The sequence below is a fragment of the Dermacentor albipictus genome, chromosome 5 (genome assembly GCF_038994185.2).
Source record: "Dermacentor albipictus isolate Rhodes 1998 colony chromosome 5, USDA_Dalb.pri_finalv2, whole genome shotgun sequence".
Lineage (NCBI taxonomy): Eukaryota > Metazoa > Arthropoda > Arachnida > Ixodida > Ixodidae > Dermacentor > Dermacentor albipictus.
This window is the reverse complement of record NC_091825.1, coordinates 15,562,843-15,578,847: the sequence shown is the minus strand read 5'-3', so window position 1 is coordinate 15,578,847 and position 16,005 is coordinate 15,562,843. Positions and strand designations below refer to the sequence as shown.

General features: G+C 46.5%; 1 protein-coding gene across 3 annotated transcripts in view; it reads right to left on the bottom strand.

Annotated features, from left to right (window-relative positions):
- The window catches only part of Bem46 (abhydrolase domain containing 13-like protein Bem46), a 66,878-nt gene that overhangs the window by 30,224 nt on the left and 20,649 nt on the right, over positions 1-16,005 (bottom strand). For all 3 annotated transcript variants that reach the window (XM_065438027.1, XM_065438025.1, XM_065438024.1), the window contains exons 3-4: positions 10,402-10,502; positions 1,502-1,755 (exon numbers count right to left, since the gene is read on the bottom strand). In XM_065438027.1, coding sequence (XP_065294099.1) covers positions 1,502-1,755; positions 10,402-10,502 — 355 coding nt within the window. The remainder of the gene's footprint in view (positions 1-1,501; positions 1,756-10,401; positions 10,503-16,005) is intronic.

Here is a 16,005-nt window from a genome sequence, read left to right as displayed (position 1 = left end):
TGACGAAGAATATAATTAGTGAGTCTTTATTAATTAGTGGCATATGTGTTTCAAATTTTCGTGCATGCCTGCCACTCTCAACCATCCAGCTTGGGGTTGCCTGCAACCTGCAATCTTTGGTATAAAATTGTAGAAAACTTAAAAGTGGTCACCCCGTATGGAACAACGTGCCACACCCCTGCAAGAGTGCTTCTCCAAGTGTGTACGCAATCACATCTCGGGTCGTCTGAAATATTTAATGCTGACGAATTTGAAATGGCACTGTTTTGGCAGATGCTGTAAAACAATAAAACAGGGAATCTGAAGGGCAGTACGTGCCAGGGCAGAAAAATGAGCAGGGTGTGTGTCTCAGTTTTGCTCACTGTGCGTGGACGGCTTGCACATACTGTGGCCGTTCATTACAGGCATGAGGAGATCTCCGGGCTGCTGCAAGAACTTCACAGGCCTCCCAGTCCAATACGCATCCCACAAGAAAGAAGCGTAGATTGCAGTAAATTTTTCGAGTGAGTGGCACCGACACGAGATACTGAATTGAAGATGGACTACTGGGTTCATCTTGCACACAGGGAATTTCTGTGAATGGCACTTTATGGTTTTGTGAGAGGCCAAAACAAATGCGAACCAAACCCTACCAAGAACGAAATTTAGCACTACGTTTTTGGTGCAACAAAACTAACGTCTGCGTAGTGTTGGCAGTCACCGACGCAGTGGCCAGAGGGCAAGGGCCGAAAACAAAGGAACCGCGAGGCGTCGGAGCACGTAACAGCACGTAAGAAGAGACGGACGGACTTAGCATGGATGAGAGCTAAGGACGACTGGTTCAAACAAGTTGGTTGCAAAACCAAAATCCAACACAACAGTCTGCCTCGTTGGCTTGTTGTTGAGGTATGACGATTGGTTGTTTAAACGCTGTATTGTAACAGGCATGTGGCTTGGCACGTTCCCGCTCAATTCGCAGCATGAGAGGTACAAGTGTGCTGATGGGGGCCATGGCGCATATCCGTACAGGCTGGTTTGCTTCTGCCCTGCATTGAATTCTGCCTTACTCTGAATAAAAACGAGCAAACAGCTCTTCTGTCAGTCTGATGCACCATGGTCTCGTGTCTGGGCAATGCTGGCTTTTAGGGTTAGCTTTGCGACTCCACAGCGCGAGCGACTTTTCGCATGCAAAAAGTAAGTAATCTTTTGTGAGTACAACACAGTTTTAGAGAAGCAAATTTGTGAATTCCCACGTTTCACAATCCCAGGAAACTGTCCAGGACGTGCGGATGTTCCAGATAAGCTTCAGACAGGCCTATTTTATATTCTAAATTATCAGTATATGAAACTATTTCCCAATGCACTTCGAGTTTGATATATCTGGGATCAACTGCACTTTCATTCATTTTGTGCAGACCCGACTGCAATATTTTTTTTCCTAATGCCAATGTGCATGCTTAAGATGAATAATGGTAAAATATTTGGCTGTAACACCTGGAACTGGGTACCTTTTTCCACCCACCTGGTTCTTGTAGCAGAAGTCGGGCAGCCATCGCAGCAGACGCCACCCAAAGAGCACGCGTGCCATATCGGGGATGGAGGAGAATGTGTTCTCCACAATGACACCCAGCAGGTGCTGGGCCTGGTCGGGGCGTGAGGCTAGGTCCAGTGCCACGGCTCCCCCCAGCGAGCGACCAAACACCAGCAGCCGCGTCTGGTCCAGCCCTGGGTGTGAGAGCAGGAACTCCAGGCCTGCCTGCGCATCCAGGTACAGCCCTGCATGCACCAAGCCCATGAACCAGTTCTTGAAGGGACACTAATAGAAAAATGATTTCCCCTGTATGTAATAAAGTACTCTTCCGTTATGCCAGAAACGCCACACTCACTGCAACAGCCAGAAAAGGTGGAATAAAGAAAGGCAGAATTTTCCACACCTGCTCACTGTGACGTTATAGATTTTGATGATACGACCTCATTAATAGCTTATTGGTAAAGATGGAATATACATTGCATTCTAAAAGACCCAAAGATTGAACTTGACAAGTAGTTCTGAGAAACTTTTATTGAGCCAATGCAACTCTAAGGGTATCGTTAGTAGTGTCGACAGAGTAACAGCCTCGACCAGTTCTCGGCAAACGAAGTCACAAACAAGTGGCGAGCATGTGCCGAAGATGCTACACGCAGGCACACATCAGTTCGGCTTATCTACCCGATACATCTTCGTTTCTTGGAATAAAACTAAACAACTTGAATGTTTTAACTAAGAACAAAACCTCTCAAAAGAATACACAGCACCGATCACCGATAAAAGTTTGTGTACGCAGTTCAGAAGGTTTAGAGCTCACAGAACTTTCACGAAATTGTCGTCATATCTCAAACGCTGTGGTTGCCTTCTTCGCGCTGGTATCTTCTTGGCTCTCGTGTCGGTGGTGTAGTGGCGGGAGAGCTTTCATTGTTTGGTTGGACTTGGCAAGGGGACTCGTTCTCGTGGCTGTCGTCTGGTATGTAGTCATCACTAGGCGCAGTGCTGAAAGGCTCAGCCGTAGCCATGAGATGTTGTCGGTTGCGTCGCAAAACGCTGCAGTCTTCGGTGGCGACCTGGTATGACCTTGGTTGGGTAGTTGCGTTAAGAATCTTTCCTTTCGGTGACCACGAGTCTCCTCATACTCTGACAACCTGGCTGTTTTGTAGTGGTGCAAGACTGCATCTTGCGGGTAGGTACCGTCCATGTTTCTTTACGGACTGTCTGTGAGCTTCGTTGAAGTCTGGGAGAGTTGTCCAAAGTCATCTGCCCTGAAGTAACCGTCTTCTAGCGGACTGCTCCTGTAAGCGAGCAATCCAAGCCACAAATTATCGTTCATCTCTGACATCTTCTTTAAAATTCTCTTTACTATTTGAACACCTTTTTCCACGAGGCCATTCAAGCGAGGAAACCGTGGGCTGGACGTAATGTGTTTAAAATCGTACTTCTTGGCAAACAGTGCAAACTGATGACTCGCAAACTGCGGACCATACCGTGCAAACACTGCACTGAGCCTTCTCACAGCTGTGGCCGTCGTTGTGTCACTTAGAAGTTCCACCTCCGGAAAGTTGGATAACGTGTCACAAACACACAGGTACGATTTTCTAGCTCACTGAAAAATGTTGACACCCACTCGGTACCATGCATATTCAGGCACAGGGCGGTCCATGAGCGGTACACTTTGCTGCCGGTATGCATACTTCTGACAGACTGCGTACCTCTTGATCTGTGCTTCAATGTCAGCATCAAGACCAGGCCAAAACAGCAAATTACGCGCTCGAGATTTGCATTTATTTATTCCCAAGTGGCCTTCGTGAATTCTTCAAAGTAGCTCAGGGCACATGCTTGATGGAATCACCACTTTGCATCCCTTAAGGAACACACCACTCAAGACAACCAATTCACTTTCGAAGGATTTTAGTGTCCCAGGGACTGGGACCGCTTTACAAGCAATGAATGACTTGACTCAAGTAGTCGTCCTTGCTAGTTTCTTCTGCCAACCGCCTCAGAGTTTCCTCGCTGACAAGTGATGACAAAACACTTACCGCGTGAACTTCCATGTCATCGTCGATGTCTTCTTCTGGGTTTTCGACCGACGCTCGAGACAGCATGTCAGTGACCACCAAATGTTTTCCTGGAACAAATTGGAGTTTGTAGTGGTATTTAAGCAAACGAAGAAAAAATCACTGCAGTCTGGATGGCATTTCTCCAATTGGCTTCTCCGAGATTGCTATTATGGGTAGGTGGTCTCTCTCGAGGACAACGTTACGTCAGCACACAAAATGGTGAAACTTTTCGCGCCCGAAGACAACAGCCATAACCTCTTTTTCTGTCTGTGAATATCTACGTTGCCCTTCGGTTAAGACGTGTGAGGCATAAGCGATGGGCTTCCAAGAACCCTCATAAAGCTGCCAGAGAGCCGAGCCTATTCCATTTTGCGAAGCATCAGATGTTATCTTTGTAATCCCTTGAGGATCGAAAATCGCCAGCACAGGATCTTTGCTCAGACTGTCACAAATCATTTTCCATTCTTTAGCGTGGTTTTCCGTCCACTCAAAGGTACGGTCTTTCTTTGTCAAGTCGCGAAGCAGTTTCATTTGGTCTGCAATTGGTGGCAGGAACTTCGACAAATACAGTTTACGACACAGAGCATGCGCTGCACTGCTTGCTTGTCAGTCGGCGGGGGCACACTTAGCAGACAGCTGACCAGGGTAGGATTTGGGCGTATGCCGCCTGCCGCAATAACACCGCCAAGAAAAAAAACCTTGCGCACGGCAATGCTGCACTTGTCTGCATTAAACGTTAGGCCAGCTTTCTGTGCTGCTTCTAGTACCGCTCGTAACCTCTCATCGTGCTCTTGTCTTATTATTTATTTATTTATTTATTTATTTGTTTGTTTATTTATTTAATACATACTGCTAGCCTTATATATAAGGCTGTAGCAGGGTCGGCACACAAATACAACTGTGAAAGTGGTATCAAGCATGGTTAACAGTTTCTGTTAATAACAATTTCAAATACTGCTGACAAAGAATAAAGGCAGTACAGACACTTTCCTGCAAGTCCTGTCAATGTATGCAATTCGTATATACAAAGGTATTAATAGCACTATAAACATATTTAAAAAAAAAGAAAATTTACCACGAACAATTACTGACATGAAAAACACCAATACATATATTTAATTTTTCAAGCTAGGGCACTAGAGAAATATAATTGGTTAGTCTTGAGACAAACATATCAGTTTAACTACTACCAACGATGGGTTCAGGTACTGCATTCCATTCTGTTATTGTCCGTGGGAAAAATGAGAACTTAAATGTATCATTGTGGAATCCATACCCTTTCAAGTGTGTACTATGTTTTGTTCTAGTGGGCCTGCTGTCTGAGAATGATAGGAGTTGTCGGCTATTGTGGCACCCCACTCGATGACGCCATCAATGTACACTTGCACTCTTGGCAGTGTCTCGGATATTTCGCTAAGAGCCTTTTGAAAAACTTCTGGGGCGGAGGCTACACCGAAGGGCAGCCTTAAAAAGCGGTAACGACCAAAGGGAGTCGTGAACGTACAAACTGTTGACGTTTCATCATGCAGCGGTATCTGGTGAAACCCCGAGCTGGCATCAAGCCACGTAAAAAAATGTGCTCCAGCTAGTTCCGATTCGATAGCTTCTCGACGCGGCATCTCATAGTGCTCGTGCTTGAGGCTGTCATTAATTTTCCTCGGGTCCATGCATGATCGTGGTTCTCTGTCCTTTTTTCTGAAAATAACTAGAGGACTCACCCAGTCTGTCGGCTGGTCTTGCTGGGCTATAATGCCGGCTTTGACCATACGGGCAAGTTCTTCGCGCAGAGGCTTTTTCAAGGAAAGGGGCACACTGTGGGCTGTCTGAACAACTGGCACCGCACCTTCTCGAAGAACTATGTGGTATGGTCGCTTGATACATCCAGTCCCAGAAAAAAAGGTGTCGAAACTGTTGGACAACTGTCTCGCTGCTGCTTATTCCGATATCGTTTACGGTGCGCAAGAACAGTCCAAGCAATTTGCTGGCTCGCAGTCTAAGTATGGCATGTCGGTTCTTCTTCACGACGAAGAAATTAATCGTTGCCGTCTTGCTTCCGATGGCGACCGTGGTAGTCATGAATCCGATATGCTTGATGATTCCTCCATGGTGAGATTGTAGGATACAGTTGCTTCTAGCCAAGGATACCCTCGGCTGCAGCTTTTGTAGGCAGAGAATGGCATGAGGTTGGCTGGCGATCCTATGTCAACTTTGAAGTCTTGTGCCATGTCTGCAACTTGCACTCTGACCACCCAGTCACGGTCACAAAATCTTCCAACGCTGTTGACAGATACATCAAGGATGTCAAATTCTGCTTCGCTATCTTCGGTGCTCCTCACTTCCCGAACTTCTCTATTCACCTTGCAACGGACAACGAAATGATTCTGACCTTGTAATTTTCTGCACACTTTGCCAAATGCAGGGCAGCTTCGCAGACCGTATGCACGTCCACACCTGCGGCACTTGAACATTGCAGGCTGCTCATCGCACTGCTGCTGCTTCGTATGGAGCCATAGTTTGACAGTGTCAATCTGTCCCTGTTCTCAAGACCAGATTTTGCTTTGCACAGCAGTAATTTCCACAGCCTTGCGGACTTCTTCCGCTTTAGCCAAGGTCAGTTTCTTATCCTGCAGCAGCTTTTGCCTTACTTTGTCATCATTTGTACCAAAGACTATTTGGACACGTATGAACGACTCTGCCATGGTGCCAAAATTGCAGGAACGAGACATCTTCCTGAGCTCTCTGACAAACTGTTCGACCGGCTCAAATTGAGCTTGGATGCGTTGCCTAAACAGGTAGCACTCGTGCGCTTCATTCAGCTATTCTTCACAGTAGGTGTCGAACTTGGCGATGACAGTTGCGTAACTTTCCCGGCTCTCATCATCCCCGAAGGTAAAGTTGTAAATTTCCGGTGTGTCGCCGCCTGCCACGGTTAGCAGTAAAGTAATCTTTGGGGCATCTGGTTGAGGCTTCTTGTCAGGCTCGGAGGCAACCAAAAAAAATTCAAACTTCTGTTTGAAAAGCTTCCATTGCTTACTGATTTCGCCGGTGCAGTGTTGCGGTTCCGGTGGCTTCACAATTCCATGCTTCTTTACTGTGCCCGAGCACTATGGTCGTGACTTCTGACACCATGCATCGTTAGTAGTGTCGACAGAGTAACAGCCTGGACCAATTCTCAGCAAACAAAGACACCCAAGTGTTTATTCATGCTTGTTTTATACCCAGTACTGGAAAGGGCACAAAAGTGGCGAGCATGCGCCGAAGATGCTACACACAGGCACGTATCACTTCAGCTTATGTACCTGATACACTAAGATGGAAAAATGCTTAAAAATTTGTGACATCACACTTGACATACCAGCACAGAAAAAGAAAGGAAACAAAAAAAAATAAGGACTGTACTTGGACCTTCAATTTCTCTTCTAATCATCAAAGCAGCAAAAGTACTGATTATAGAGCTTTCAAAGAATACCTTATCTGTCTAAACTGATTTAGTGTTTTTTTCTAGTGTCCCTTTAATGCCCCAAGGGCCCTTGTTAATGCGACAACACTAAGGGCCCCGTGTTGCAGAAAATCCGGTGTCGTCGTAGATGTCGGCGCCAGTGTCTGCAGCCGAGAAATTAATCCCGAGCCCTGCATATTCTATATGATCGTATAATATCACTAAAGTTGCTTATACCTAGTCTTACATTCTTTACAAGCTTATTCTTTGGAATTTTGAGAATGGCAGCCCACAAACAAATGTCATGAAACAAAACACCGACAGCGCCTGCCTTTTATGTTAAAGGGGCACTAAAGGTTAATATTAAGTCAATGTGGACTGTTGAAATATCATCCCAGAAACCTCGAAACGCTTGTTTCATACAAAGAAGAGACTTATATAAAAAGAAAATGCGTTCTGAAGCGTCCGCGTACCTCTAGCGCAGTTCAAATTGCCCGCCCTCCAATGAAGGAGTGGTGACGTCATGGTCTCATAGTGACATTGCGCCGTCGGTGAGTAAAACGGCGTCCGCAGACGACGCTACGGCTTTTGTGCACAAAATGCAAACGCGCGGCCAGAAACAGAGCCAAGACAGAGCCGACAGCAGCGCAAAAGCGGAACTGTGGTGGCTAGTGGAAGGGAAAGTGCGCGATAAGCTGGTTCTTTATTTTATGACGCCAACTTTGACGCTCATTGCAATGGACGACCCTGACAATGACACACTGGCTCGCGATGCTGGGCACGGCTTCAGCCATGTAAGCACTGATGAATGTGACCTGCTGCTGAGGACTCATGCTGCCGGCATGGTTGCGTACTACTACGACGGCAACTTTATGTCATGGCCGTACATATTCGCACATATTTAGCTTTTCCTTTGTGAAAATCAAATGCCGCACTCACCGCCCCGCCTTACAGCTGCAGTTGTTCTTGCACTTCGGAGAATGCAGGCAAGACCGACGGAACAGCGCTACGAGAAAGCATTGCTTTGAAACGCATTCCACACAACTTCAGTAAGTCGGCGTTGAACTCGTAATCCTCTGGACGAAAGTGCAGCGAGCACACTATGCAATTTTTCGGCTCTTTGCCAACACGCTGTAGCACAGGTATGACACTTAAACACTTCGAACGGAGAGGTTTGATCGTTGGCACACAGTGATAAGTAACGTTGGATTTGCCGCTGCAACTGCGCTTGGCCAAGTTCTGAGGACCGTTCGCGCATCCCATGGCATCACACCGACGTGGCATTCTCGCTGCTTCTTCCAAATGCAAGTTTCAAGAGCAAGCAGAACCAGTACAGCATGACGCGATAATGAAACAACTGAAACTCCAAAGGGCGCGCGGCGCAGAGTTGAGCGCGCAGAGTCGAGCGAAAACGAAACTTTTCGACCACTCATACTACTGAGGGCTCACGTCAAAATGTTATTTTTTCTAAGAATCTAATAGAAGTAGACAAGTAGCATTTTCTTCCGTCTTATAACCTAATGAAATGATCTTTTTAATATGAGTACAGTGGAATCTCGATGATACGATCACGGCTAATACGAATTTCTGGGTGATACGAATTCTTCTGTGGTCCCGGTCGAGCCCCATTACTTTCCAACGTGCTAGAGAACGGTTGTTACGAATCCATTTTCGATCCGCATCGGTTGATACGAATATTACCGAAGACACTTTGGAAATTTGAAAGTGTGTTTGGCGAAGGCCAGACGCTGCTGCCGTCTGCGCTCCGCTTCCCTGGCTTTACTGTTCGGTGAAATGGCCAGTCGCTGCTGCCGTCTGCGCTCCAATTCATTCGCTTTGGTGTTCGGCGATATCGCCTGTCGCTGCTGCCGCTTGCGTTCTGCTTCCCTGCCTTTAGTACCCGGCGATGAGTCGCTGTTGGCGTTTCCGTTCTGCCTACCTTGCTTTTGCATCTGGTGACATGTTCATTCGTCGCACGCGCATTCGCTCCTTGTTCTTCTGGCGTTTGATGTTGGGGGAATCCGGCGTCCGCTGCCGCTTCTAGAACCGCTTGGCGCGCAATCACTGCGTCGCTTCGCAGCTACGGGTCGCACTCGACTGCAACGAGACGTCTGACGAAGAAGCGGCGGTGCAGCTGCCACCGCCGACGCCCGCGTGCTCATTCTACCGCTACTGTGTGACGTCACAGTTGCTATGCGCAGCTGCGTCCCCGACCGGCGCGCTGGTTGCTAAGGAGGGGAGGAGGTTGCGCCGCTGCGCGGAGAAGAGGCCACAGTTGGCACCATTCCAGCGCACGGACGGACGTGACCGCGAGCCCCACCGACGGCAGTGAAAGAGAACAGCGCACAGTTACGTGATTTCTCCCTCTCTCTTTTGGTGCGGAGGCGCGGTCGTGGTGCCGGACAGCGCGGAGGCCTCGACAGGGCGCGAAAAGTTTGAAGCGGTGGCACTTTTGTTGCTTTTCCTCCTTTTCCGTGTGCCATCGGACGGAGTGGATGCTGTGCTTCTAGCCGCGTTCTTGTCTTTGACGTGGGCGATGGCGAAGGACCACCACCGGCGGCTGAAACGCTGCATGCGCTCGAAGTTCTGAGGCGTGCTATGGCCGCGAATGAAATCAGCGACGACACGTGGATGCGTTTTTATGGATTTGAACAAAGTCTGCTAATTGACCTGACAAAGAAAAAGAAGCAGAAGGACATCGGAGACTCTTCCTTCAAGAAATAAATGCTTTTTACATACGTGTGCCTGAGTGAATTCACCTCTCACTCTTTAATTTAGCTAGATTTAACTGTTTGGATGATACGAATTTCGGCTAATACGAATATTTTTCGTGACCCCGTGAGATTCGTATCATCGAGATTCCACTGTAGTTGAGTACTAGTGACATAAATTATGAAGAGGAGTGCCTTCGTCATCGGGCTAGTACCGGAATGTCGCTAGGGGGTCTCAAATCGTGTCATGCATTTACCTCAATTTCTCGGTTACTAAAGCTCTGTTCGCAATTATATTGACGCCTTAGACGTTCTAGAGCCTTGCTTTATCACTTTAACTTGACTTCATAGTAAACTTTAGCGTCCCTTTAAGTCTTCTCAGATTGAAATATCAGAAATGCAAAACAACAACAAAATAGTAAGTTTGTCTTGAGAGGACCTGGGCTGGCGTGGCCCTGACACCTGTGGCCAAGAGTGACAAACCTACTTGACAGTCGTAGAAATTTCTTATAAACGGCAAATATACTTACGTTTCCTTGGCCTTTCAACATAGAGTATCTGCTACTGTAAACTCTAGAGAACAAGCACAGACATGCCAGCTCAAATGTCTTCCTTGCTGCTCCAAGCTGACACAATGTGGCATGGGAATTTCTCGGTATAAAGCAACTGTTTGACAGCACTGACCTTCCTCACTGGGAGTGCCCTCGCTGCGACCGTAGCCCCGGTACTCGAGCAGCAGAATATTGCATCCACAGCGGTGGAAGAGGCCACCTACATTCGGCAGCCTGCAGCAATGTCACATCACCAATTGGCTTCTCAAAACACAAACAGCAGTACAGAGGTCAAAAGAATTGGGCAAAACTGGTGCTGTATTTGCAGTTAAATGCTTTATTCCATTAAAGAGCCAGCATGTGCAAATATATTCTATATTTTCCCATATCTCGTCAAACACTACACTATTCAGCATTTGCTTTGTTTCAAATTTCTGTATGGGTGGTGTCGAAATCCATGCTCCGAGTAACAAAGGCTAATTTCGAAGGCTATGGCTTTGCTGACTGCACTCAACAAGACGCCATTCACAGCATGTTTTAAATATTACCCATTCAAAACTTTTAAACTATTCAATATAAACAAATTCAAAAACATAAGTGATCAAAAGTTGCAGTTTTGGTGAGCAAGTCGCATTGCTATTGACACGGCTGAAAGAAATGAAGGCAACGATGAGTCTGTGGGTTGACCCTAGCAAGGCTGGGCTCGGTCGCTCGGGTCACAAATGTGTGGGAGGTGGCGTGAAGTGGTAGCCGGCGTGGCCACGATTTATTTAGGCCGGCCAGCCACGGTGCAGCAGGATCTCAGAAGCAGCTGACAGAGCGGCCGCTCAGGTCGAGCACGCTAGCATTTTCTATTCTCGTGCTCTCTGCACGCGAGCCCACCTTCTTCTTCGTCCACCTTGGAGGCGTTAGTCACACTGCTACAAGTTCCTCTACAATCACGAGGCAATTTTTCGGTGCAGGAGAACAGCACGCAATGACAAGTCGAACTAGAAATGCTGCTAGATTTTTCTGACATGCCCAATAATTAGGAGATCTCCCCAGCTATGAAAGCAGTCTTTTCCTACATGCCCATGTAGAGAGAGTGGCAGGGCGCCACTCTCTCTACTGAACCAATATAAAATAGGGCTGTGCTAATGCTCGAATACTCGATTTTTCAAATATTGGTACCGTCGGCGAATGACACGGCTGTGCTTGCTGCCTTGACATGTGCATCGTTCTTACGAAGCGCAATCTCTATCGGTACAAAGGTTCATCTAGGTTGAGGATACCGATTGAAACATGCGAGCAGACAGACAAACTAGGCATGCATGCTTGCAGTAGTTGCAGGCTGGTTGACTGCAAACCCGAACACCACTTCGACGGCGATCAATCTAACCCACGCACGTGCTTTTGCGACCGACCACCAATGGGCCACCTACAGGAACAAATTAGCGACGAGCTTTCCGTGACAGTTTGCAGTCCATTATCATTATGTCCAGTGGCAAACTTTCATCAAGGCCGCACCATTGGCCACACTGCCTAGCCTGTTAGGCCTAATTGGAGCTGCGCTGTTGGGTGTCGGCAACTGAGGTTATGGTTACCAGATCAACGCAGATCTATTCACAGTGGGTAGTTACATGGCCCTCCGAAAGCTGATAAACAGCTTCACCAACAAAAGCGAGTGCATGGGATGACCGCTACATGTTCACAGCTGCCATTTTTGCAACATACCATGCAGTGGCTCCTCGTTCCGAACGCTGTTCGTAGGTGCACAATGGTCTCTTTTCATAGCTTTAAGTGACCCGCCACAAGACTAGCTTAGGATTTACTTACTGGCTCTAAAATATCCTGCAAAAGGGCGGTGATTCTCGGCTACAGATGCATTATACAGACTGCAGACAAAAAAGGTGGGGCATGTTGTGCCAACTTGCTGAGGGTCTGCCAATTTCAGAACTTTTTACCGTCGGCACCAACCATGGTCGACACGTGTGGTGTCAATGACTGCGCGGAACAGTGCCAAGTGACGTGATGCACATTCCCTGCTTTTGTCTGTAATGCAGATTGGTCTTGTAACGAGCTGACAAATGACCCACAAAAACCACCTGCCATAAAGATGGTAAAACCCTCCTGTTTTGAGGAAAAAACTGGAAAGCAGCACTTTGTAAACAATAGAAGATTGCCTTGAAACACAGCATGGTCCACTATTAAACTGAAAATCCCATTGGAATTTAGGACAACTTCACTGTTTTTTCAGCTTCAGAAGCAAAAAAGCACTTGGTCCTGTTTCCCAGACATTCCGTCAATAAAATATATTTTCCAGACCTTCACATGCGAACTGAGTTATCAGTGCTGGCATACTAATTTGGTGAGCCCTTTATTAAGAGTAGAGCAAACTATGCATCTTGATTCATAGATACCCAAGTTAATGATAGATAGCAGGATTGTTAAGTAATATGATTAGCCTCCTCAGCATGCACAAAATCTGGAAGCAATTTAAATGTTTTCATTAAATTTTCTGATATTATATATTCAATTGGATATTTGACTTTTTCCTTAATTTGATGTGGTATTCAATTCGAAATCTACTATTCGGTACTTCTACAACCCTAATATAAAATGACAACTGAAGTTTTGGACGTCAGCCACTTGCATAACGTTGAAGATGTTTGGGAGCGTTCAGGTTGGCCCGCACTCAATGATGTTGGTGGCAAAGTACCACTCTCAAACAGCCACTGGGAAATGACCTTTGCCAACTTCCGAAAAAACTGTAACTTTGGTTGCCGCAACCCATAAAGCAGTGCTGGTTAGGCATAACAAGTTCGAATATTCAAAACTTTCAAATAACGAATCAAAAAGTATCCTATTTGAGTCTGTCTTAAAATTGAATAGACGCTATACGTAAGTGCCAATATTTTTCTTATACTTTTTTAATATTTTCAAACGAGACTGCACTCAACTAAATATAAAGTGGGAGAAGAAGTATAGTAAACTTTCAACAATGCTGGCATAGTACAGTAAAACCTCATTAAACTGTAACTGCTTAAACAGTAGTTTCCTTTTAAAAGTAGTAAAGTCAAATACCCGACTCAATGGCCATTGAACACAATGCATTTTGTATGCGCATAAACTGTGCCAACTTATTGCGTATGTATCGGTTAACACGTAGTGTATGCACTTTTCGTAGTGCAATCGCAGCGGTAGGTTCGTGAGGCAGAAGAACGGGCCTCAGAGATCAGAATGGCCTCCAAGTGCAAACGCAGAAGGTACTCGGAAGCGTGGAGCAACATTAATACCAACCTCATTTCAGCGTTGACCAAGAGTGTTGTGGCTGGCTAGTGGTGGCCTGTGTTGTCGTGTCATGCAAGCTGGGACTCACGTCATGGCGAAGCTCAGACAAAAACTGGGTGCTCAGCATAAAAGACAAATTGGACATCATTTGTGCAATCGAACGTGTCCCGAAGTCGGTGCTGGCACACGAGAGGGATCTACCGCTGACTATGGTTTGGGGCATTTGGAATGCGAAGGAGAAGACGATCGGCAGTGCTGCTAGGACCACGAAAAGATGTCGGCTATGAGGTTCAACTTTTTGCCATTGTTGCCTCTGTTATGGCCGAAGTGTCGCCTCATGACAGTGATGAGGACGACACACAAAGTGACAGCATGGGTGATTCAGGCCCGTCAATGGCAGAAGCTGTGTGTTACATAAGCCTAATGCGGGTGTTTGCTGAGAAGAGGGGCTAGCAGAAAAGCCGGCTTGCAGCTTAAGGAAGCTTGAGGCTGCTGTCGTTGCTGCTAGGCCGTGGTGGCATCAAACGGAAATAACAGGCTTTTGTCACGCGAAATGAATAAATACTGCATGTTTTCTACACTTTCATTGCACTCTCTCAAGAGTTCCAGTTTTGACAGGTAAGTGGGCGATCTCACGCTACTTTGGTTAAGTACTACAGCTGTTTAGTACATACATTTTCAGAGCTCTGGCCAACTACAATTTAACGAGGTTGCACTGTATAGACATAATATACAAGAGCTTGCATAGTGGAGCAGGCTGCGTCACTCACGTGGCCATACTTTAAAGGCACTACAGCGATCATTCGCACTCTCTGAAGGGCCCCGTGCATGTGAAGAAACTGCTCGTTTGCTCCTAATGCTCCATTTGTGCTTTAATAAACAATGCTTCATAACATACTATGTAATCAAAGAAACTTGCTAACCTTAAGAATACTGGAATGTGAGCATCGTTTTATATTAATTGTGATAATGGCTATTCAATATTCGAAATGTATTCAATGTTCTATTCGATTTGCCTCTGGGACTACTTGATTCGTATTCAATTCAGTCTCATAAGTCCCTATTCAATGCACACTAATAATAACAACCAACACCATGCAGCTGTGACAACAAATCTGTAACCGACTGGCACTGTGGCAGGTGGCAAACCATTGCGAGAATTTGTCACTATGCCGATATGTTTGTACGAGTGGCTTATCGACGATGGAGCCCAAGGCCATGTGCACGGGCTAGACCAGGGTTCTCCAAACTATGGCCTTCGGCGCCCTTTTGGCCAGCCCACTGGCAGCAGCAGCCAAACCGATAATGGTGGGACTATGTTCCGCTGCAATGCCACCCCTCTGCCTGGATGCACGGTTCTCCACAAAACCGTGTGCTATCGCACTTCTTTCTTGGAGCCGGCTACACTGCAGCTATGGATCTCGCCACGACAGCACCTCATCTGAGGTAGCGCTGATGAATCAGGAGCCTCAAGCGACCATCACATGTGGAGCATGCGACTCTGATTAGCCAGAAGATGTGACAAAGCTTTGTTGACTTCACCCAGGCACGGCATGCTCAGAGAGCTTTCGCCAGCTTATCACCCGTGTCTTTAGTATAAGTTCCTTTCTTCAATCCATAGAGTGCATGGCACAATAACAGGCAAATACATCCTTAAAGAATTTAAAAAGATGGTACGCATACAGTTTGTAGTAGGGCAAACTAAAATCTGTTACAATTGATGGGGGGAAAAGATGCCCGGATTTAAAAAATCACTCTTGGCATGTGCTGTGTCCTGAAACCTGTTGTTTCAGCTTCTAATGTTATGAGGTCGCATGGGCTCAATCATTGCCAGTTCCGTAAATTTCTAAAGGCAACGGAATCCAAGCTCATAGACATAACACATCACACGGTAATTCGGTGGCCGAGCTGCAGAAAATTTTTCTTTAAGCTTAAGGAGGAAAAAGAATTTCTTGCACAGCAGGATCATCCCGAGTCACTACTGTCCAGTCGCGGGTGTGTCTGGAAATTGGCCTTTCACGTCGACCTAATGGACCACAGAATAAGCTCACTGACGAGCTGCAAGGAGACGCACACCTCAATCGTGACCTGTACAAGGACTAAGAAGGCTTCAGGCCAAAACTGCGGTTCTTCAAGTTTGTTGCAAGTGCAAAATCAAAAGTGTGTGATCTGCTGCTTCTGTTCAAGGATTAGTGCAGACACAGCCTTTTCCCTTCATATGCACAAAGTATCCTGGACTACGACGCTCCGCCTACTGAATGTCACCGTTCATTTTGGAAGTTCACGTAGATGCCACCACTACCAATTTTGTTGGCTATGATACGCCAAACTCGGAGGTTACCCCTCAACTTAACATTAAGTCCACGGAGTCCCATCCATTTGCTGTGCTACAGTGTACGAGACAGCTAAGCGTGGCTCGGTATTCTTGCACCAAGTGGCAAGTAGCACATTTCTTTTCACAGTTATC